The 26,348-nt window shown below is 34.6% G+C and overlaps 1 protein-coding gene across 1 annotated transcript in view; it reads right to left on the minus strand.

Annotated features, from left to right (window-relative positions):
• Positions 1–26,348, minus strand: part of CEP170 (centrosomal protein 170) — a 118,689-nt gene that overhangs the window by 64,668 nt on the left and 27,673 nt on the right. The window contains 3 exon segments of the mRNA XM_039883226.1: positions 5,509–5,587; positions 12,269–12,358; positions 22,297–22,442. Coding sequence (XP_039739160.1) covers positions 5,509–5,587; positions 12,269–12,358; positions 22,297–22,401 — 274 coding nt within the window. The 5' untranslated portion in view covers positions 22,402–22,442.

Raw genomic sequence — 26,348 nt, forward strand, 5'->3', positions numbered from 1 at the left:
TGTATTAACACCTGGCAAAGATTCATAGCATTCTTACATTTTCAAGGGGAAACACAGCATCTTTAAAAAATTGAAAGCCATTTTTATTTTTTCAATGGCAAACATAAATTTTAGCCTGCTGTGAGGGTTCTCTGGTACTTCCGGTTAACTCCTGGCAGTGCTTAAAGGCTATTCCCCAAAGCTAGTCTGGGCTGTCATCTTTAGACTGAGACTTCTAAAAGATCAGAAAAAACTCGAGACAGGTTATACTTTTTAGGTTTAAATACTTTATTTATCAAAAAATGTTCATGTGTGTGGGACTGAAGAACTCAAGGATCCTTGTTTAGGTCATGAATTTACCTGAGAACTCTGGTATAACTATGAAATTCTGAGATTGTCCTAGTCCCAGCTTTTGCCTCAAAAGCTACCATCTTTCTAGTGGTACAGGCCTAAGTGACTGTTTTTAACTTGCTAATTGAGAAAAATAACAAACTAAGGTACAATTACTCACGATGTCAATAAGATACAAAATACATAATACAGTATTATTAACTATTAACTGTAGTCATGTCGAGTGTATCTGAATTTTTAAAAATCCCCAAAAAATAAGTTACAAAAAAGTTTAAATTATCAAAAATCATAATCCTTATATAAAATGATGACTATTACTCTAAGTCGTCCCTAGGCTCAATTTATTCAAGAAATGTTTATCTAAAAGTAGGATCATGTAAACTCATCTACATAATAGTAATGTGTTCTAAGACACCATCTTTTATCTTAATGACAAGTTAAGGCTAAAAAGAGAGCAACATTTTAAACAGTTTTAGTCACTCCTGGGTGCCAAGCCTTAAAATACCAGGTCAGATATCACTGTAAACACATTTTTAAAAAATTATTTTAAAAAAATTAAGTCATTAAGTTGTTTCATTGAGGAAATACCAATCACAGAACAAGGGAAATTTTAAAAAATTTTCCAAATATTACATAATGAGCTTTTGTTACTTGGGATAAGATTTCCAGTGTTATAAGGTTTCAGAAAATGCTGTATTCTCAAACAATTTAGATGGGTTTTAATATATCATTCTCTGAAAAACTATGATATACTACCAAAAAATGTGACTCTCAGTGTTAAAGACACTGATGTCAGATAAATGAAAATATTTGAGTACAATTATTTTATACAATTAAAGAATGGGAAGAAAGTTTTTTAATTTGTATGTTTTTATGTGTGATTTAAAAATATATACATAAGGTTATCCTTAATAATAATCCTTAAAGTTAGCCCAAAACTTTTTTTTTTTATCTTCTCATTAGGATTATAGGAAATTTCCTTTATTTGACTGTATTTGATAATGAAATACATAATTATGCTACATTAGATTCCACACTGTACTAAAAAGGCAGATTCTAGGAGATGCCAAAGGTTTAAAAACAGTGATGGCAGAAAACCTTTCAAGAGGAAAATTTTAATCTTATAGCTTAATTTGGTATCTTCAAAAAATACATCATCTTATTTTAGCAGATGAATACCTGTCCTACTTGTGGAAGACTCTTCTATAGGAACATAGTGTTTCAACAATTGATTTTAACTTTTCTTCTATGACTTTATTCTTTTATCTAATGGCTCATCTCAATTTCTTAAATTTAGATCTTTTGAGCTTTGAGAACAGTCCTCTACTTTTGAAATTTGGGAAGTATGATTATGTTTTGTGTGTGTGTGTGTGTGTGTGTGTGTGTGTGTGTGTGTGTATCAACCACATTAATCAGGAAAAACCTTTACTTCTCTGAATGACAGCACATTTTTAATGATGTTTATCCCACTCCTGATCATTTTAGCAGCCATTACCTGGACTGCCAAGCAAACAGTGCTACAGATAGTGTTCCAAGTGTAGATAATTCACGATCTTAGAAGCTATGAGAATGATTTTTACCTTGTTTCTAATATGATTAAGCCAATCATTTTGTGGATCATTATGGCAGGAGCAAACAACCTGGGGAAAAGAGAACTCCATTTTTATAACATATAATTATATATAATAATAAAATATCTCATAGTAACTCATATGACTGGGATGGTGAGGAGGGGAGAATCTTAAGAATGAAAGTATTTAAGTGATGTTTAATTCATTTTCCACTACGCACAGAAACCATACCAAACTCTGATTTTCCTCTCGGCTCTCTAGTGGTTCCTTCTTAGTCTTTTGTACTAGTTCATCTCTCCCTCCTCTTAATGATGGAATGTACCAGTTTTCAGTCTTTGAACTTCTTACCAATCTATCTTCACTCCCTTAATGTACCAGTTTTCAGTCTATGGACCTCTTACCAATCTATCTTCACTCCCTTAATGATCTCATTCATTCTCAGGTTTTACATATTATTTATACAATGAAAATATCCAAATTTCTGTCTCTCCCCTGGTTTCAACTTGTATATCTAAAATGCCCAAACTCAACTTGTCAGCCTTCTGCTTCAGGCCAAAAAGACTAAAATGAACCATATTTACTCTCCCAATTTAAAATAACAAAAACATGGACAAAATATATTAAACAACGGTTTTCAAGATAATCAACATCAGGCAACAAAGACAGTGATTCCCGAATGAAAAGAAACAAATCAAGGTGAGTCCAGTCACTACGCCGGATCGCTACTTTAAGAGAGCTTCCAGGTCACACTGCAAAGAGGGGTAATGCAAGCAGAGTCTGGAAGATTCCCTGGAGGAAACTGAGTTGAGAGTCTGGGGAGACCAAGGTGACTACAGTTCACGGGACTGAGTACTGAAGCGAAGAGGGCTGCCAGAGAGAGAATTCCAGACATCTGAAGAGGTCTTGCTCAGTAATCAAATGAGTACTGATCAGCATATGCGAATGAGAAAACTATTATCCAGGGCTATGACAAGAACCACCTGAAATTAGGAAAATAGTGCCCAGTGCTCACAACAGGGCCAAGATTAGTGTCTGCTCCCAACAGCCAGGCTGGAACAACTCATGAATTATGACTCACTGGACAAAGCAGAGGTCAGCCAATTCTGTAAAGGACCAGGAAGTAAATATTTGAGGGTTTTTTGGCCCATATGACCTCTGTTGCAACTACTCAACTCTGCTGTGGTAGTGCAAAAACGGTCAAAGACATATGTAAAGGAGTGGGTGTGGCTGTGTTCCAATAAAACTTTATTTACAAATACAGGCTGAGGGCCAGATTTGCCAGTGGGTTTGCTGACCCCTAAAGTAGAGCATATAGAAAGGTCTTGATTCTGTAGTGGGGAACAATTAGCCTAAGACTAATCTTAGGAGTGTAACAAATCTTAAAAGCCAGACCCAAAGTGATAAAACTATTTCCAAGAAAATATATACAAGAAAGCTCAAAAATGTTTATAGAAATATAAAAGTGTGCATACAATACTTGACAAGGTAAAATGCACAACGTCTGCCATCTAATCATCAATTACTATGCATGCAAAAGTCAATCTAGTGAAATTGATGCAGAACTGACACAGATGTCAACAAAGATGTTAAGTTATGATAACTTTATTATGTTTGAAAAGTTAAGGAGAGTTTTGGAAGATATCAAAAACAAAATCCAAATTGAACATCTACAAATGAAAACTATGCTGGATACATTAACGATAGATTATACCTCACCAAATAAAAGATTAGTAAACCTATAGTAATAGCAATAATAATCCAAATAGAAACACACAGAGAATAGATTAAAAAACAGAACATAAGTAAGATGTGAGAAGACTTAGAGTAGTCTAATAAACACTTAACTGAAGTTCCTGAAGGAGAAGGAGGGAAGACAGAAAAAAATATCTGATGAAATAATGGCTGAAAATAGTTCTGAATCTGATTAAAACTATAAACTCGCAGATCTAAGAAGCCTAACAAACCTCAAGCACAAGATATATGAAGAAAACTACACTAAAGGACACCACAATCAAACTGCTCAAAACCAGGGACAAAGGGAAAGAATGCAAGTGAGAATACCGTAGAGGAACATCTTCGAAGTACCGAAAGAAAGCAACGTCACCTAGAATTCTAAACCTAGCAATAATTTCAGTAACTATGGTGAAATACTTTCCTAGACATAAAAGCTGAAAGTATTCATCACCAGCAGAACTATGTTACAAGAAATGCTAAAGGAAGTCCTCATACAGAAAGAAAATGACACTAGATGAAAATATGAATCTATAAAAAGGAACACAGAACATGAGAAAGATAGCTGCACTGGATTAAGATATGAGTACAATGGGCATACAAATGTAAAATATTTTTCTTATCATTTAAATCTCTTTAAAAGATCGTTGACTTTTTACTAATAACAACATAGTTATATTTTGGACTCCCATATCCTGTGGTTCACTGGCTCTGGCCAGGCTAACTTTTCATGCTGTTCCTCAAACAAGTCAAACATATTCCTGCTTCTTCAAGCCCTTTGCCCTTAACTCTTCATTTTATGTGATACATATTTTAAAAAGAATTTAAAATATACAATTCTAAAGTATTGATGTTTAACAGTTCATTTTTCATATGTTCCTTTGACTCCATAAGTGTAAAGGTTATATAATATGTTAAAAAACTGTTTTTTGATAAAGTTTAAGTTAAATATAAAGTAAAAACTATTATGCTCTAAGAACAATTTTAAAGTATTAGTACATTTAACCATCAACTCTACTTAGCTGAGACTACATTTTCTCTGCTAGAGTGATAAAATCCAAGTTGTCAATACATTTAATACATTCCTTAATACTGAAGTCCAGATGAATGGAGTAAATAAATTAAAACTGCAGAAAAACATTCAGCATGATGTGGAATATCTGTATTTTAAGTAAATACAAATAAGTCCTTTTCACCAAGTTTCTGCTTCGTATGAATAGAAGTGTTTTTATTTTTCTTCAATCACGTCCATTCTCTTCACTAGTGATTCTTTACCCTGTCCTAGGTAGTAGGATAGTCATGTCCCTGTGACTTAGAATCCTATTTTTAAACAAAACGTTTTAAAATACACTCTACGAGCATAATGTACTTAATCAGAAAGCGTGGGTCTCAGAAGACATAGGATGTTGAAAATTTTGAATTAAACAGGCAATGAAGATGGAATGAAGTAAAAGTAGGGATGGCAGGAAAGGCAGGGTTAAATCTGTACATTGCCCTGGGGAGACTGATCTGTGCCACTATCATCCATCGAAAAAAATCCCTGGGCTGGGCTAATATTAAACACTCCTCTGTCTTCTCTCCAGTTACACGCTTTGATACCCAAATTACATATACCACAGCACTGCAGGGAGACCTCTGCTGAAACTATATATATAGAGAGGGGTAAAAAAAGCTGAGTCCATCAACTTTTCCAGGATTATTTTTAGGAATAGACATAGTAACAAAAATCTATATATTATTTTTAAATATGTATTTTAGCAGGGGAAGGCACTTTTAGCGTGCCTATATCGTGAATTTTTGTGTCTCAAGAAATGTTAATTTACACCAAAGATTTTTTTGATAAATTTAATAAGTGCGCAAAATCATAAAAGGATATCATATCCAAATCTCAGCTTATCTTCAAGTTTCAAGGTGATGTAAGTCTGTTCTGGAATCCTTACATCATTCACAAAAGTCTACAAGAAAAAAAAAAGAAATTCGGTTACATGTGTATTATTAATTAATACGTTTCAGATCAATACTCAAATACTCAAAACTGATACTCAGAAGTGCATACCATGCGCTGGGTAATACAGTTTATGTATCATAAAATGTGTCATGCATCTTATATGCTGATATGTGATTTCACACTAAGCCCTTTATCACTATTACTGCTAACACACAAAGAACCAGGTCGCAATTCCTCTAAGTGCACCATGCTGCAAAGACAAATTTAGGTACCTAAAAGTGATGCCAAGAAAACCGTCTACTGTAATGGGTAAAATACTTAATCCTTGATATCATCAGGGTGTACTAAACTTTCAATTTTAGCTTTTCTGGACAATTCTAATTATTTCTGAGGACTGATATTTCATTACTTTTATTCTTAGAATTTTTCAAAAGAACAAAAAGAAATTTACTTTAAAAAAGTTGAATAAAACTCATTCTATTTTACAATTGTCACTTGAGTCCTTTGGATCCTTTTATGAATCTAGGATACATATGGGATCTTAGTGATCTTATTTTTCCTGTCTTGAAACATTCTGCTATTTCATAATCCTGTACTTATTTCATCAATACTCATCAATTATTTCTATTAACAATAATGGAATTACCTAAAGTATCACTATCCAACAGAAACACATTGCAAGCCACACATATACTATTAAATTTTCTAGCAGGTACATTAAAAAAGGTAAACAGAGAGGTAAAATTAGTTGTAATAATTTTAAATAAAATTTAATAAAATTTTAATGAAATTTTAATTTAACCCATATGTCCAAAATAGTACCATTTCAACAAATATTCAATATGAAAATTAACAAGACATTTTACACTCTTTTTTTTGTACTTTTTTTAGAACATTCACATTTCAAGTGCTCAATAGCCATATATAGCTAGTAGTTACTGTAGTGCAATGCAGAGACACAGCAGGATGATGCAATTATGAAATAAATCATCATTTATTGCAGCAACTTTCAGCTTTCTTACTGCACCGCCCAAAATATTGCGCCATCTTTCCAAGAAAATATAAAAGACATCTGGTGACACTATCATTGTCTTTTTCTTTTTTAGCTTCCAAAGAACACAACTGAGAATTCAATATTTTTCATTTAGCATCCATAAAGGCAAGGAGAAGAAAATAGACAGGAAGATATTTCACAATTATAAGATTATAAAAGACGGCAGCACTCTAGTATAACAATGACAAAACTGATAATGTCAGCAAAATATCAGACCATGAGTCTTCAAATGAAGATAATTCTAGATAAATTTCCTCTAATGTAAGAATTTTCTCTAATGCAAGAAAAGACTGTTTCCAAGAACAAAAAATATATAGGGTATTTTTCATCCAGTTAGCCATTCAATAAGAAAGATCATGCAATAGTTTTCAATAAGAACCTAAACCATTGCGTATTTTAAAAGAAATTTTGACAGTTTTTGGTATTTGTGTTTCAACATTTATTTGATTAGTTTTTTAGTGGACTAATGCTCAAGGAAGGTATCTATGTAAAGATAATTAGAAGGAAAGAGATGATGTAGAAATAAAATTAGTAGACTAATCTTCTGTTGTTTATAAACTGAAAAATAAGAAATGTTTTACAACTGTGGAAGAAGATGGCCATCCTCTTAATAGCATTTTAAGCTGTTAAAGTCTTTAAGATAACGCATTTTGACAGTGCAAGAGCAAGAACTAAAAGTAATGATAAACTAGATATCAGCTGGGGATGTACTTGAAATTTGAATTCGACATTAATAAAACGAATCTATCTATCTATATCTCCCAGGTGAATGCCTGACAACTGATGAGTATTAGTGGCATTTAAAGAACATTAGATATTTTATGTATTATGTACCTTTCATAACCAGAAAACTATGTCATCTCTAATGTTTTACTAAAATTTCAAGTTGTTTTTCATTATCCTTTTATGCTAATTTCTATAAGTTATTTGTAATAGGACACATATAATAAATGATGATGGCTATTATTCCTGGCATACTAGAAGATAAAGACCTAGAATTTGCTAGATTTATAGAGCATAGAACAATGTTATACTTAATTGCCCAGAATGCAGATTATCATATAAATACCCGACATTTTTTTCAATAAGTGGAAACTTTAAAAATTACTTTATTCTTTCCTTTTGATTTCTATTTTCTATATCATTGGATTTGAGCTGGCCATAATACCTGGGAAGGGTCCCTCCGTGGTGGGGAAGTTTAGAAGGGCCCTGAATGATGTACAGTAAAATGTATAAGGGGATTATGTTATTATGGTCATATTCTCAAGTGCCTATGCATAACCGACACTTTGTAATATGTCACAGAATCATTCTTTAAGTCTACAAAAAAATTTTAGAAGAAGCTGCAATCTTTATCTCAACCGCAGATAATATGGAGACAGTTGAATACTACTAAAACTTGATATCACAACTTGGTGTGATTTATGAGTAATCCTAAATCACAAGCTTCCAACATGCTTCACAGAAAGGTTGAACTGTTAATATAAAGAAAATTCAAAGGCTTCAGACATTTATAAACTCTAATTTCAAGTTCATTTCCAAAACAAACATTTTAGAGTGTTTTAAAACTTCTATCTTGAGTGTACCGAAGTATTCTACGTATAATTACAAAACAGAAAAGCTGAGGAAAATGATAGAAAAGAGATGAACAAAAGAAAATATTAATTCACTAATGCTTGGTAGCACAAGATAAACAATTAGGCATACTGTGTCAGAATGCCACAGTTCTAAGCTAATTTTATTTAAAACTGTCTTGATGTAAAACACCATTATTTACCCCGTATGCCGAAAATGACCTACCTATAAGATTAATTTTGAGGCTTAGGATTGCTCAACTCTCTTAAATATTAAGTACTTATTGAATGTTTAATATATGTACCGGGTACTTCGGAGATCAAAAAACATATAATTTTAACATGCTGGCAGTTATAACTGAAACCTTCCCTGAGGTCTAAAAAGGCTTAGAAATATGAGCCAGACACATAGTTTCAGCTCACAAAAATGCAAGTGAAAACATCTGGGGGGAAAACAGTCAAAGAGGAACACACTCAACAAATCATTTTATTGAAGCAACTATAAAACATGTTAATAAGTTAAATATGAAAAGAAAAATAGATTTTGTTTCTTATATCAACGGTAGGTAGAACACATGAGGACAGCGAGGCAGAGAGTGAAGTCACAATCAAGATTTCAGAGTTCAGAAGTGGAATTGCTGGGATTCAAATTCTGGTCTCAGAACTACAAATCTCATGTCCTCGTCACATCAAGGAAGCTCAGGTGCCCCAGCCAGGAAAGCTCCTCAAACTCTCCCATGCACCCCACTAACCTCACAAAAGCAACCGAACCAGATAAATGCCAATTTAGTTTACGTACAACTAAATTTCATAATTGACAGTGTAAAATCATGTAACCACCATATATATTACATTAATGTGCCTGGAAATCTGAACTATGTGGCCAGTAGCACAACCGCCTCGCTCCCACCGCCTGTGACCAGTCTCTTCCTCCAGAACCATCCCCTTCCGTCCTCCCCACCCCACACAGGAACTCCAGAGTGACAGGGGGACTTGGCAGGGGCTGGGACACAGGGAGCCGAGTGGGTAGCCTAGTAACAAGAGGCGAGCCGGAGTGACAGGTGTGGTACCGTGGGTAGCCTGGGGCCCACGTGCTCCAGGGGAGGGAGGCGGCAGGAAGCAATGAAGGCAGACGAGGTTCCCAAGGGGCGTGCAGGGATGTGACCCACTGCAGCACCAGCGACAGAACCAGCGGCCTCCCCGGCAGAGCGACCTTGTTCCTGGCAGCAATAACATCACGTGTAGACCTAGGTCCCTTGAGAGTATATTTTAGAGTAAAATGAAAGGGAGAAGGAGTGGAAGTGGTCACAGGTAGAGTTATTTATAAATTGAGTTGAGTTGGTAAGTGCTTTAAAAAAATATAAGTGTATTTATTGAAAAGTATATAGGCTACAGGGTGCTAAACCTGTTTTAACTGCTTTTCTTACCGTAACAAGAGCTAACACTTACTTATGAATGGTTACTATTAAAAGTGTTTAAAATTATTAACTTATTTATGGCTTCACAATGACCTGAGAGGACTATCATTTTACTATTTCAATTAAAAAAAAAAAATGAGGAACAGAAAAATTATGTAACCTACTCAAGGTTAAACTACTAGTATGAATTCAAGTTGGGCTCATAACCACTACGTGTGTCCCCGTTAATTCTGAAATTACTACTTTTAACCTGATGTTCAAATTTCAAGAATTATATGAATATTAAGTAGTCTGTGAACAATAGTCTCCAAATTCTCTTAGGAATAAAATGCATGACAGTTGGTACCTCACGGGCTTTGGCTGCCAAAGTCAGTTCTGGCATATTGCCTACACTGTCATTTGGGTGACAGTACATTTATCATTTGTATAATGCTTTCACGTTCTGTAACAGGCACATATCCCGTGTGTATTGTCACATTTAATCCTCATAATATTATAGAGCAAGAATTATCATTTCACTGTTTTAAAGCTAAAACAAGGTGATTAAATTTTACATGGAGTCTTCAAATTTATAAACTTCAACTCTATATTTTCATACAGCTTTGGGAACTAATATGAATACATAGGAGGAAACTGAAGTTCAGAGAGATTACGTGATTTGTCCTAGGTTAACTGCTGGTAAATTACAGATTGAGATGTAAATCCAGGTCCTGATTTCAAGTTCAAAATGTAGATATTGCTCTCTGTGAGTTATTATATTTCATAAAATTATTGAATATAATCAAATTTTGAGAAAGGTCAGCCTAGAGAAACTTAGAAATTAACACCTCACTTGACTTCTTTTACAACCAACACCAAATAAGTTTTACATTTGATCACAGGCTCTTAAAAATCACACTGTGATGTATTTCTCACTTATTATTTTCCGAGATAACAATGTAAAGACATCTCTGAACAACACTGTGGTCAAGATGAAACTTTCTAAGCTTAAAAATAGAATGTAACATTGTTAAAATATTCAACATAAAAAAGTAGTTAAAGAGTTTTTCCTGTAAAGGCCTTCATATAGAAAATTAATTCAATTCCACTCGAAAAAGATCTAGTGGGTTCATGAGCCATGCAGAACTCTGAGCTGGGCACTGCAGCATTATTTATAGAAGCAAAGGTCACATGAATTGTTAGGAGCTCATAAAGCAGTACAGTGACAGATAGTGCAAAAGTAGATTTAATACAAGGCTGATAATCAAGCACCCAAAACAGATTAAAACAAAGGTTTATAGGTGTGGAGAAGATGAGAATAATTCTGCAGATAGGAGCTGGAAATCAATACTGCTTACTTTATCCCTCATGTTAAAAGTCTGCACCTAGTCTGCCTATTTCTCTCTACTTCAATCCATTCAACATAACATCAGCAAGATAATATTCCTGAGCACCTTTTCTTTGCTCCCTTCGGGGAAAAAAAAGTGAAATTTGGGTTTTACTTTTAAATATATGTACAAATTTTATAAATTACAAGGCAGATGGGAGAAGTACTAGGCTAAGGAAAATCTAACAAATTCTTTGGAGGAGACGGCATAGTATGAAACTACTGTTTCGGAGGTATGACAAGAGAAAGCGTGATGGAACATGAATCTGGAAATGTGGGTGATGCCCAATGTGAGATATTTCCGTTAAAACCTGAAGAATTTAGACTTAATTCTATGCTATGAGAAATAAATAAAGAAATGAATTAAACCAACAGCAAAACATACCTACAAAAAAAGTATCTCAAAGAATAAATACAAAAGTCCTTTAGTGGCAGGCCAAATCGGAACAAAAAAAAAGTTTTGCTATATTTGCCAAATTTCTGTGAATGTATGTTTTGAGAAGCAAGAGCAGTCAGAAGCACTTGGGATATATTTAGTTTCTGTTACATTCACTTAAAGACAGTCAACAAAACAGATATGAACAATACTATATTGTCTTATGTGAGCAGACCCATAAGAAAACTGAGAATAAGATAAGTTATTCAAACTTCAGTATTCTCTTATTCTGCAGCTAATTATATTCTTCCAATGTGAAAAGATCAAATGAATTAGGAAAAAATCCACTGTAGTTACACAAAAAATATTTTCAAAGTAGGAATCCGAAGCTGCAATGTGGAATTTGTTAAGGTACATGGATGTGCTTCGCTTTCTTTCATTCCAGTACAGGAGGTCCCAGGCCCTCCACCACCTGGTACCGAACCATGTTTCCACCTTTATTTTCTACAGTTAACCCACACTTCTGTCTCCCAAGAGTGCTTTTTTTTTTTTTTTTGCTTTCTTACTGTCATGTGTTTTCCCACATACAAATTTAAGCCATTCAGTGAGGTCAAACTTTCATCTAATCTCCTAAAGAAGACTTTTTAAAACAGTACAGATAATAACCAACGACCTCCTGAATCCTTCTAAGTATTTACTGCCTACACGGCTCCCTGGGAACATGGGCTAGTTTCACATTTTACTGTACGGTTCCCAAAGTGCTATGAACCAAGTAGCCATTTAAAAGTAAAATGCAAACTTAAGAAAAAGAAATACAATGCCAACAAAAAATGTAATCTGATACGTCTTCTTACATTAAACTGATATTCAAATAAGACAGAAAATAAACTCTTAACTTACCCCATTTAGGCTGCCCAAATCTTTCACCAAATGTTCATCTGCAGAGGCGTCGTAATTGATCACGGCATGTTGCTTATCCACACTACGAGACTGAAGGAATTTTTTTAAAGTTAATAAATTTAAAAAAATACCAGCATAAATAAGAAACAATGATTTTTGGCTAGATGCTTTGTATTAATAAGATAATAGATAAATATAGGGAAATATCAAAGTAAAAGCAGGTTAAATGATATTTAAACTTTTACTATACAATGCAAATTGGGCACCACTCTCCAAAGAGGAAAGCAGCCATAATGTTAAGACATTCTTTTCTACCAAATTGACAAGCTCTACATTTGAGAGAATTTAAATCAGCTGACTTTGTTGAATGTATAATTTTTTTATAATTTCAAAATGTTATATGGAAGTCATCTGATTTTATGTATCTCGTTGTAAAACGAAAATTACCCTATATGATTTTCTTCTTTTAATGCCAAAAACTGTAACATAAATTGTATAAGGAGGCCAAAGATTAGAGAAAAGGAACACAATGTGCCATGTTCCTGAAAAAAATCATCCCCACTTAAAACATGGGTTGTAAAACTAGAATTCATGAAAGAACTCTGAGAGAGAGAGAAAACATCACAAAAAGGATCTCTCCAAACCGCCCCGCCCCCATCCCCTTAGTGAGCTGTCTACAGATGATATAGCATCTGAAAGATAAACTAAAAGCCTGTGGAAACTTTTACTGAAAGGAAACATATGCAGTATAGTCACAGGAAGGAACAGTCTGAGCACCCCTGAATCTGAACTCAATGACCGTTCATTACAGGGTTACTGTGTGAACCTCGGTATACTGAAAAGCAAAGGAAGTCTCCAAAATGAAAAGGACACATGATTTCCAGTTTCCAGTCCAACAAACAAAGAGCTTGGAGGTCATCATTTCCATCCTCACAACACAAAAAAGTTGACCAAACTGAAAATCAAGAACTCATCTTGTTTTCATCAGAGAATTGGAGCCAAATGCCAACCTGGGACCTGGAGAGAAAGGCACATACAGAGAATCGCAGCTTACTGGGAGCAGAAGCTGCAGCCAGCAGCTGGTAGGAAAACTTAAAAGTAACGTGACTAATTGCTAGAGACTTGAGTGTGAACTAGCTAAAGAGATGAAAACACCCAGGGGCACAGTCTTGAGGGGACATCCATTTTTTTTCATGAGTTTTATACCTCCAGAAAGCCCACAAGGATCTCAGGGCAAAAACAGGAGAAAAATCTTCTCCTTCAGCCATACTGAAATGCACCCAAAACATTCTGTTCTCCTCACCAATCACCTGCCATCAAGGAAAACTATTTTATCAGAGCTCAATCAACATAGGCTTTACCAGAGTCTAACTGATATGAGATAATGGAAATACTCAACTCCAGCCTCCTCTAGCCTTCCTGTCTCACCAAAGGATGAGGACGACAACAAAACAAGCTAGATGCACCTATGAAGGTCACAGCCCCACTGAAAAACTGAGAACTAAAATTCATAGAATTATAGAATGGCTCCCCTCCCCCAAAACCTAACCATCACACTGACAGGGATTTGCATATACACATAATAAAGGATAACAATGGAAAAAAGTCAGACTATTTAAGAAGGAGTCTCTAGGGACAAAGACAACAGGCAAGACAAAAATAAGGACATTTAGCAGAAGTGTTAACCTCTGACATTTATAGCTAAAGCAAACAAACAGAGCCACACAAACAAAATGAAGACTGATAACAATGCAGATGTAAATCCTAATTGCTATGATCCTTTCCAAACAAATATTAGGAAAACTACAAGTCCTTCCCCAGTCAGCTTAAACTCCATACTGAAAAAGTTTTAGTCTATCCTTCTACAATATAAACCTCTACATCACAGTAACTCATGCTAGGAAGAAGCAGTGCGTGATCTAAAACAATCTTCCAACAAAACCTAAATATTAACCATATTTACACTCTTGTTCTTAAAAGTTTTAAAAGTTGTTTCCTGGTTTTATTTTGTTTTCTCTGAAATCTCAATTTCTCTAGGACAAATCATAAATCTCAGAATTAAGAGGAATTTATAAACAATAGTATCGTCATCACTTCTCTACAGCTTACCTGAAAAACTAACTGTTATGGCAAATTACAGATGGAAGCACTGTAAAACATCTGCATTAAGTCTAAAAATTGCCTAAACTTCATTTTGGTTTTATTATTGTACTTTAACTTGTTGCTCTGTTTAAACTAATTATGTACTATATTTGATTAGGGTGATAAAAAGCAAATGTAGTATCACTAGAAAAAATAATTTCTTACGGACTTATCAAGTTGAAGAAAAGACAAAAATCTCTACATGTTGTGAGGAGAGTGAAATTTCAAGTATACGTAGGCTCGCAATAAACAGTGACTGCATCGTCATAAATAATCTCTCTGTGAGGAGACTATAAATAAAGAGCAAAAGTCCTTAGAACAGTGTAGCGAAATTCAAGGGGAAAAATCAAAATGAGAGTTGAGAAAACAAATCACAAAGGAAAGTGAAAAGTTACTGATAGATGTGGGAAATAAGTCAAATGGCACCTCATGGAGCCAGGGAATAGCAGCTTTTGAGGGAAGTGGTCGACACAGACCAGATATGGAGAAAAAATGGTCTGAGGAGGAAATGATTAGGAGATACCACGTCACTAAGTTCACGATTACGAGAAACCTGGAAATCCCGAATCTAATATTCGCCCTGCTCTCAAATTGGTTATGGGGGTAAATAAGTACAAGAACACCTATGAGAAAATGCAGCACATGCTAAAGACAACAACGACAACAACAACAACAACGACAACAACAACAACAGAATGCAGAGTCGAGATGCCACTCCAACTTTGGGACTGAGGAGTGAAGGAGTGAGGATGCCACGTGGAATCAGGAAAAGCAATAGTGCCCTGTGTAAAAGCTCCCCAGGGGTCTTACTGGCTAAGGTAAAATATGGTATCTTTAACACAGCACACAAGGCCCCCAAAATCTGGCCTCTTCTAACTCCCTTGCCTTAAACTCTCAAACTGTTTGCCTTCGCATCCCATACATACACTATGAGGAACTACTTTAAATATGTAAACAGACACAAATGTCACTCTATTGCCAACATCATGCACTCAACCACACTCTAACCTTCCAGAAATCATTTATTCATCTTTTCAGATTATTCAGCTCAAGCCATCTCCTCCATGAAGTCTTTCCAGATTTCTCATCCCCACATTTTCTTGTAGGTAGAAATGACCAATCTCTCTTTTGTGCACCCCACACCAACTCCCATCACTGTCCTGCGTCAAACTGTTTATACTTGTTCACACACACATCTCTTTCCATTAGACTCTTAAGCCTGCAAGGACAGAGACCCTATCTGTATATATAGCGACTCCACAGCACCTAGCATAGTGCCTAGGACACAGGAGGTGCTTAATAAAGGTTTGTTGGAAATTAAGTGCATGCTATTTGGCCAATCTCATTTCATAAAGAATGAAGTAGAAACGTTTTCTAGATAATAAAATAGCCAAAGTACTTAAGTTACAAAATTCAGACTAACTTTTAAAAAACCCACAAACTAGGTGGCTTAAAACAACAGAACCAAAACGAACAAGCAAAAAACCTGACTCTCAGATAATTATAAACTCAGAAAATTTTGAAAAATAAAAGTATTAAAAGAAAGGAAAAACACTTTTTCATTTGTTAAAGAAACACTTCCTTTCCTCCAAAAACAAAGAAACAAACGAAGAAGAAAAAGCCTGCCATCAAATAAAGTCAAGACATAAAAATAATTTCAGACCAGGCACAATGAAAAAGCATCAAGGACTCAACTAATTTCTAAATAAAAACTAACATGACATGGTACAAATGATTACCTGTACAAATGACATGGTACAAATGACACCTGACATGTGTCATATATGCCTTGGTTATGAAATGGTTACTTTTTTAACATTATTACGTCTTATAGTATTTCTTCCTACTAAAGATCTAAGAGGGAGAAAAAGACACAGAAACAATATATGGATACATATGCTAAGAAAAACTTAGAAAGGTTGCCACTGTGTGTCATCACCATCTTTAAATTGTTTTAAAAGATACTGTAGCTGAAAAAGTCTTTAAAACCCCGTTGCATTTTTACAACTGCAGTAAATTATTTATCTTTTGCAATGTGTCCCAAAGGACGAATGAAAATAAGTTACCTATGATCTCAAAATATATTCCATTGTCCTTCTGGGGACTGTTCCTACATCAGTATGAAAATTAAAATTAAAATATAATTTTGATATAATTTCAAATATAATTTCATTATAGTTTCTATTATGTATCAGGAAAAACATGTTTAATTAGAATGATGATGTTTTTCAAAATAGATAAATTCAACCGCTGGTGTGATTAAAAATTTTATGAAGCTAAAATTAGAATTTAGATAGAAATTTCTTAAAATGTAAATCTATTTGTACAAAGAGGGATTCAATTTATTGTAATGAAAGTCTATGCATGTTTACTAGCATGAGAATTAAGTTATCAAACCAATTTTAGGTTACATGAATGCAGCAGAGTGGTAGAAGAGAAAGATTATTAGACTTTGAGCCAAGATTACCATGGTTCTAATAGTAGCCTCCACTACTTCATGGTTATGTGAGACTGGCCCAGTCACTAAGTCTTTCTGAATCTTAGTTTTACCATGTATAAAGCTGGGATGATCGTATCTTTCAGAAAATTGTTGAGAGGAACTGAAATAACATACAGGAACATCGAGAAGTAGAACATATCATTCAAATGCAAAGTTCTTTTAATCGTAGTACTACTAGTGTATTACTCAACACAAAAAAAGTATAATTTTCAGCCAATAATTATACTTAACACCTTCCATCCATAGCTAAGGTTTATTTTGCACATGTCTTATGAAACACAACAGAATCATCTTGCTATAGCAAGTCAAACAAGCACAGCAAGTCTAATTAATTGGCCAGTGGCTTCCAAGGTAAGTGCCTGAAATAAAATTAAAATTCTAGAATCTCTTGTTTAATCACCTACTCCTTAATATACAAACATATTTTCTTCTCAATGACCACATTCTTTAGGATACTTTTTGTTGTTGTTGCAATGAGATAAAGAAACATAAAACATAAAACTCAAAAAACTTATTTTTGGTCATAAATTATCAAAAAATTAATTGTAATTAACAAGTCATACACCTTATGGAACATTTGTTTCCTTTTTACATTGGGTTTTAAGTCATATTATCATCAAAATATTTTTTTTAATGCCAGTAAATCAATTTGTACTTGAAATCTTTACAGGTAAAAAAACTATTTAAAATTACTCAGAAGCAGAGATTCTAAAACCCAACAACTGGTTTAATATATGATAAAAATGGAGGGTTTTAAACCATAAATGCAAAATTAATTTAACCAAATTTTAGATCTTTCATTTGCTCATTAAAAAGCAATGAAATAGTATTTGTACTTCTAACGATTATAATTATCACAATGACCTAACTAATGTAGATCCATTTAAGATATGTAAAGCCTTAAAATGTAAATATCAATGACAGACCTCTAATCTTTCTAACTTATTTTACATTTATATTTTTGCAAAATTCTCTTTTCTAAACTTAACCCAAATCAGATTATTCCCAGAAAGGACATAAAGAGAACAGTAAGTTTTAAATAATTCATTTAATTTACTAATATACAAGAGATTAAATTAAAAACAAATTATTTAAAATCTAAATACAATTTGCAAATATTTATTCCCACTCCTGTACACAAGATGTGTCTGTCTATGCCAAGAACAGCTCCATTCATTTGTACCATCTATTCAGAGTATCAGATGATCACTATGCCAATATAATCATGAACCTTTTTCAGAGAATACACATTGTCTAGGGGAGTGCTAAAAAGTGTGCTGCTATCAGATAAAGGACAGACACATCTTTATGAGGGGAGTCTAAAGAATAGGCCCAAACTACTTTTTCTCTTGACTGATCATGGAGCTTCTTCAATGAGTTTATATTCTATTTTAAAAATAAAACAAAAATTAAAAAGTCATAAATAGAACTGATGCCCACACCAGGAATGATGAAGTTTAAATTAAAATGTTATTTTAATTTTTTATAGCATTATAATATAGGTTTCTGCTCATTACAAAGATACTGATTTTTACTTTAAATTTCTCTTACAAAGTCAGTATTCCAATTATGATACCTGAATCAACTCAAAGATATTTAAAAATTCTGTTGCCATTGATTTCTTTTTGTTGTTGTTTTTACGGTGGTAAATATATACAATATAATATTTGCCATTTACACTATTTTTAAGTGTACAATTCAGTGGCATTAATTAAATTTACTATGTTGTGCAAGAATCGCCATGATTTATTTCCAAAATTTTTTCATTACACCAAACAGAAACTCTATAACTCTTAAGCTTCCCCACTTTCCTCAGTCCCTGGTCACTGCTAATGTATTTCATGTCTCTCTGAATTTGTCTGTTCCAGATATTTCTTCAATGTGAAATCATACAATATTTGTCCTTTGTATCTGGCTTATCTCACCTAGCACAATATTTTCAAGGTTCATTTCTGCTGCAGCATGTATGAGATCTTCATTCTTTTTTTATAGCCGAATAATAACTCAGTACATGTATATACTGCATTTTGATCCATTCATCTTTTGCTAGACATTTGCACTGTTTTCAACTTTTAGCTACTGTGAATAACGTTACAACGAACAATGACATATAGGTATCTGAGTCTTGGGTGTCAATTATTTCGGGTATATACCTAGAAGTGGAGTTGCTAGGTAATACGGTAATTCAATGTTTAGATTTTTGAGTAACTACTAAGCTTTTCCATAGCAGCTACACCATTTTATATTCCCACCAGAACTTTGATTCCTCCACACTGTCACTAACATTTTTTTTAAATACAGCCATCCTAAGAGATGTGAAATGATATCTCATTGTGCTTTTGATTTGCACTTCTTAATGAGAAATGATGTTGAGCATCTGTTCATGAACTTATTGGCGATTTTTATATCTTCTTTTAGAGAAGTGTCTAGTCAGGTATTCTGCCCATTTTTTAAGTAAGCTGGTTTGTCTTTTGTTGTTGAGTTGTAGGAGTTTCTTATATACTCTGAATATTAAACCTTTATAAGATATATATGATTTTGCAAATACTTTCTCCCACTGTGAGTTTTTTACTCTCTTGATAGTGTCCTTAAAATACGCAAGTTTTAAATTTTGAAGAAGTCCAATTTACCTACTTTTTCTTTGGCTGCCTGTACTGTTGGTATCATATCTAAGACAACACTGCCAAATCCAAGGTCATGAAAATGTAACCTGATGTTTTCCTCTCAGAGTTTTATGGCTTTAGCTCTTACATTTATGCCATTGATCTATTTTGAGTTAATTTTTCTATATGATGTGAGGTAGGGATCCAACTTCATTCTTTTCCATGTGGAAATACAGCTTCATCTGTTGAAGACACTATTCTTTTCTCCACTGAATGGACTTGGCATTCTTGTCAAAAATCATTTGGTCACCGTAGGCCTAGGGCTCCCATAACAAAGGACCACAAGCCAGGCTTCAAACAACACAAGTTTATTCTCACACAGTTCTGCAGTCCAGAATTCTGAAATCAAGCTGTTGGCAGAGTTGTTATTTCTTCTGAAACTTCTACACAAGGGTCCTTCCTCACCTCTTCAAGCTTCTGGTAGCTTTAGGTATTCTTTGGCTTCTGCTACTGTAACTCCAATCTCTGTTTACATTTTTATAAGAACCCACCCTAATGATTTCATCTTGACTTGATTCTGTCCTCAACATCTATTTCCAAATAAGGTCACACTCCCAGGTATGAGAGATTAGGACTTCAATATATCTTTTGTGGGGACACAATTCAAACCTTAACAGCCATAGATATTTGGGTTTATTTCTGTATTCTCCATTCTTTTCCATTTGTCTGTATGTCTACCCTATGCCAGTATTGCTAACTTTGTAATAAAGTTTTGAAATCAAGAACCGTGAGTTCTCCAACTTTATTCTTCTTCAAGATTGTTTTTGCCATTTTTTTATTTTGCTAAATTCTTCAGAAACAAAATATCTTTTATCAGTCTTCATTACAGGTCACATTTTTCTGCTTCTTTACAAGCCTGCTAATTTTTTATTGGATACCAGACACTGTAAATTTTTTCTTTTGGGTGCTGAATATTTCTGTATTCTTATAAATATTCCTGAGCTTTGTTCGGGGACACAGTTAAGTTACTTGAAAACAGTGTGATCCTTCTGGGTACTGTTTTTAAGACTTAAGTGAGAGGAGGACTCAGTCTGGGGTCAATTATTCCCCACTACTGAGGAAGTAGAGTCAAATGCCCTGTGAATCACAAGGTTTCCAGTCTGGCTGTGAGGAGGCCCCATTCCTGATCCTGTTAACCTCGATCTTTCTGAGTGCTTTTTTCCCTGCCCTTGGGTAGTTTCTCCACATACACGTGCAGATCAGTACTCAATTGCATACTCGAAAGTGACCTTCTGCAGAGTTCTTTCTTTGTGTAGCTCTTTCCTCTCTGGTACTGTGTCCTGTGAACTGGAACCCATGTTGGTCTTCTTGGACTCTCGGCTTCTTCCCTTCAGCTTCACAATGTGTCAGACAACTTCCATTTGTTACACGTAGTCCAGGGGACAGACACCTAACCAGTCATGTCTCTTAAGATTCCTTATCTCCATGAAAGAGCAGCTATTGGCAAGCTCCTAACAGCCATTCCCACAACTGAGAAGATACATGGGAAGCAACGCCTTCCACTCTTTGATGAATAAGTTCCCCACATCTGAACTTAAAATGTGGTCCAGTTCCAATGGGCCTATATCCAAACAGAATCATTACTGCCTTTTTCTTGGTGGCCATGCTCACCACTCTATCTCACTGAGGAGCTCAGAAAAATCTCTGTACTATTCAGTTTCTCTAACTGAATTTGTCACTGTATGTGCAACTTACTTATAAACTCAAAAACTGTGTAGTGGCTTTACTTTAATTGTCTCAAAATTGTAAGTTCTTTAAAGCAAACATGTAATAATCCCATGCAAATTTGATTCTTCTAGGAATAATTCAGGGTTTCTCAATCTCAGCACTATTGATATTTTAGGCCAGATAGTTCTTGTGTGTGTCTGGCGGGGGCGAGAAGAAGTACACTGTACACTGCAGGATGTTAACAGCGCCCTGGCCTCTTGACCTCCACCTACTAGACATCAGCAGCAATCACCTCCAACTCCCGCCATGTGTAACAGCCACGATGTCTCCAGATATTGGAGAGGTGTGTGAGATGGGGGGCCAAAGGGATAGGCAGGATCCCCCCAGTTGAGAAGCGCTAGCCTAATAAACATTTCTACTCTAAATACTTGTTTACAGTTCTGAACAAAAAAATGGGGTGGGGGCAAGAGAATAAGACTTTATTCTAGATTGCTGGGTCTACCTATTAAAATAGCTAAGTTCTCAAAAATCCGAAGATACATTTTTTTGGCTAATCACTTTACTCAAAAACATCTTAAAGGTACCTTTTAAAAGGCACCTTTTAAAAGTAACTCCTGTATACATAATTCAGTAAATACCAACAATGTTTAATTATGCTCAAACTACTGGAAGGTATTGTAATGAACACAGCTAAAATAAATTAAACTAATATCAGTATCACTGAAGTATCTGTGGTTAAAATTCAGTTTTCCTTCATGCTATGCTAACTTTATGAATTATTTACAAGTCTTATTTTAAAACTGCATAATGTGATACTTCTTACTTAAGAATAAACTTCTCTACGCTGAGCTCTCATTTTCCAAAATTTAATCCCCACGACTTATTTTTAAATGATTCGAAGGGGAGAAAATTAATTAAACTGGTAGCTAGAGCTAAAAGAGGGAGAGCCAGAAAGTTCAAATCTAAGTGGTGTTCTTTCCCAAAGAAGTAGAAACATATTTCATACCAATTCCAGGTTTTGAGTAGACACATATTAAGAAGGCTGATACAATTACCTGCAACATGAGCTCACAGTCATCTCTCCCAACGAATATCATTTCTCGTGGCAGCCTGTGACGAGTGCCTCCACTGCTCACCAAAAACCAGGATGTTAAGCTCATTTTCTGCTTAGCTTCTAAATCTTTGGCAAAGCTACGTCATCCTGCAGAAAGATATTCAGAAAAACACACATTCAGATATTTTTACCTTTAGCATCCAATCATCAAACCCTATAAGTAGGTCTAAGAATAGAACTGCATTTAACATTCACCTCTGACTAAATAGACAGTCCACAGGTCCCAGGAAATGACATATCTGTCAATCAAATTGTCATTAGTAAAGTAAGTCTACAGACTCCAAGACTCTACTCAGAGTTCAATGAAAAGAGAAAACTAGGCAATTAAGCAGGTAATCAACTAATAAACAATTATTGTACTCCTGAAAAACTTGGAGCATCACTTATAAAGGTCTATAGTCCTGAAGAAAACGATCATATTAGAATGTTAACCTCAGTAAACACGATCAATAGTGTACAAACAAACATCTAACTTACAAATGATTTAAGACATACTAAATTCAAATGAATATATTGATATCTGATTAAGAACAGTAGAAACCAAAGTAATTGCTTCTTTGTCTACCAAGTGTATACCACTGAACACACTTTCAAAAACATATAATTTCAATTCTCTGTCCTCACATGTACTTTTATACATTTTTCTAGAACAAGTTGTTAAACTTTTTGCTCTCTCGTGAGGCTGGGCAGTGGCAGCAAGCCAACGCTCCCAGCAAGCACACCACAAAGAAGATAAACAACTGATACTCTACAGTAACCTCTGTCAACAGTGGTTTTTTTTTGGATATTCTGTTTTGTGTTTTTGCATCCCATCGTGTCTACAAAATGTGTCTCCTGCTTCTGATGAGAAAAAGGAAAAAAGCAACTACTCTTGAGATGAAACTCAAGATAATTAATTGCCCAACTGTAGGGGAAAGTAAGTGTATAAGGTAGACTGGGCTAAGTTATGATGTTGGGAAGTTAGATGTATTAAAAGCATTTTCAACTTAGAACATTTTCAATTCATGATGGGTTTACCGGGATGTAACCCCATTGTAAGTTGAGAAGCATCTATACTCAAGCCTACAAATCAGTTTATCTGTCAGTTATTCTTTCAAGTAAAAATGGTGTTCCATGAAAGAAGTGGCTTGTTCAGCTCACAACTCAATGACGTTTTTCCTTGAGACAAGCATGGGTTTTGGCACACAGCATAGGTGCTTTGTGTGTGTTTCTGCTCAGTCATACAGAATATTAAAAAGATGTGATTCAAAGGTTAAGATTAAATTAATCATCTTTACCACTTCATCAAGGACATTCTTAAGTGAAACAAGTTTTTCCTGAAGTGCAAATGCACGGCAGTGTAGAATACAATTACTATTAGTACAGGTTGGTGCTAATGCCTTGATCTATGCTAAGGAGCCAGCGGCTTTACCCACTACTGTGTTTTGTACCACCGCTTCAAATGTCAATAAATAAAAAAGGCAAATAATGGTTTTATATTATTATAAAAACACTTGTAACCTTGTGGCCCTTGAAATAGTTTCGGGGACTCCCAGAGGCCTGTGGGACTGAGCTTTGAGGACTACTGTCCTGGAGGATGTGGCTATGTCATGAAGAACATAACCTTGGAGTCACCCAGACCTACAGAGACTGACTTCCAGTTCCACCACCTTTCATTCTGCATGACCTTGAGCAGGTTATTTACCACATGTCCCTTAGTTTCCTCTTCTGTAAAATGAGGATAATGATAGTATCTACACAACAGGTATTTCTTATGAGTCAAAAAAATACTTGTAAATATTTTTTCCATGAAAGGCTACATTCTGATACAATTTAATGAGAAGCAAACTACACTACAATGAAATGAGATAGTCTGCAATAAGAATATACCTACACATTGAAGCAAAATCTTGAAAAATGTAGACTTCTGTGTTAAGGTAAAAATTCTATATATTATAAATAAATTCATCTACACATTCATAAAACAATGGGTTTCAAAAAACAGGCAAACATTTTCTGCAAAGCTAAAACAACAAAGTCTTACTCCCTTCTCGGCTTATCTAATTGATAGTCACTTTATGTGGCTTCTTAAATATTCCATTCACCTAATTCCTTGATGCAGATGTTCTCAGTCTTCCATCTGTCTACTTGCTGTCAAATTAGTTTTTAGTATTTCATGTGTACGTTCTGGCCAAACAACAGAGAATCAAAAATATTTTACCTAAGAAAAAAACATCCAGTCTAAATATAGCATATAATTTGCATCCTGCCTTTTCAAGAAAGGACAATTTTAAAACATGACATTCATAAGTAGGCTAATAGTTATATGCTTATTTAAGAGAACTGAACAAAAACTACTACAGTAAGCCATGTTAAAAGGGAATCGAATCAGCCTAAATTCAGTCAGCTACCACACCAGACATGAGCAACAGGAACCGTTTCTTGGCATTTTTGACATCACAGTTTATGTAAGCACTGGACCTCTGTCACGACCAAGAAAAGAATATACCCTGGTTCAAGGCAAATAAGAGATATGTGGAACAGACATGGACCTAACATATACAACTTGAAGCCAGGTCCCTCAGTATGTCATCCAACCCCTAGCTGAACAACAGATACATGAGCAACATTAAAAATGGTTGTTGTCTGAAGCTACTGAGAGACATGGGGTGATGTGCCTCATCACTGACAATAATGCACAAAAGGTGAGTATAATTTCTAAAATACAATATTTTTTAAAAAGCACATTCACAATCTCATACATGCACCTGAATATTTTTAGAATACACAAATGGAATTTTTGTTGTTGTCTGTTTTCCCCAGTTTACTCTTTCATGATGATAACATCTATTTATACAATTACACATAGGCTGCTATACATTTCAGAACTACAAACTACAGGCAAAGGAGATTCTCAGTTCATTTTAACAAAGAATCTAACAACTAGAGAATTCAGCAATGAAGAAGATGCCAGCTCACTTTTTCTTTAGGAAAAAGATCAACATCTATAATTTCCTCTTCTCCCCCCAGGACAGTTCAATTTATCCACAGGAAGAATCTTCCATCTTCCTCAATAGTGGGCAATAAACACACTGCTGATGTTACAGGAGCTGAGCCAAGAAGGAGCGGTTGGGAGGATCTCACCATTCTATTTGCAGAGTTTCTACATATTTAATTTCCTTGGTTAAGCATAACACTTTACTCCGTCCTTGCCTGACGCTGATGATCACATGTTTGTTTTCCCTCCAATTTATTAACTTCAGACAATAAAGTAAAAAAAGGGGTTTGGGCAGTGGGCCCTAAGTGTTCTTTTTATAGCCTTTCAACTAACCTTGTTTTCAGTTCATACCTGATCTCAGCCTTCCAAGATTCTTGGTATCTCATTCCTAAGTCTATCCAAGATTCTGTGAGAATTCATGTTTCTTTATGCCTCCTTAGTAGGCACTTAGGTTTCACTTTCTTCCTCCAACAGTTTCCTCTCTTCCAGAACTTTCTCAACTTTATTATTCCTAAGTGGTTTCCTCTCATTCTTTGTCTTAGTGAAATTTTAGAGAAAACTCCAGGGGTTCTGTTCACTATATTTCTTGTTTACTTTTCTCAGAGAGAGAAATAAAACCGAAACTGTTCCTAGAATAACACTTGATTGGTAATATTTTAGTTATTTGAAGCTTTCCCTTCTTCAATTATAGGCAAGTACATAAATGTCCTGATGATCGTGGTATTATGGATGCTAAAATATAAAAGCCTATAATTTTCTAAGCCTAAAAACCTGCTTCTTTTAACATATGATTTTGAAATAAAATACAGGAGAGACAGAATAGCTATCTAGAATATAATAAAATATCTCAATGACCATGTACTATTTCAATTTTCATTATGTCAAAATAATTTTTTCCTTTCTTTTTTGCAGATTGATTCAAGAATTTTAGCTGCTCTAACGGAAGTAAATTCTTAATAATAATATCTGCTCTGCATATTTTTAGTTTGCCTATTTCATTCTCACCTAAATTCAAA

This window comes from Pteropus medius, unplaced genomic scaffold (genome assembly GCF_902729225.1).
Source record: "Pteropus medius unplaced genomic scaffold, Ma_sr-lr_union100, whole genome shotgun sequence".
Classification (NCBI taxonomy): Eukaryota; Metazoa; Chordata; class Mammalia; order Chiroptera; family Pteropodidae; genus Pteropus; species Pteropus medius.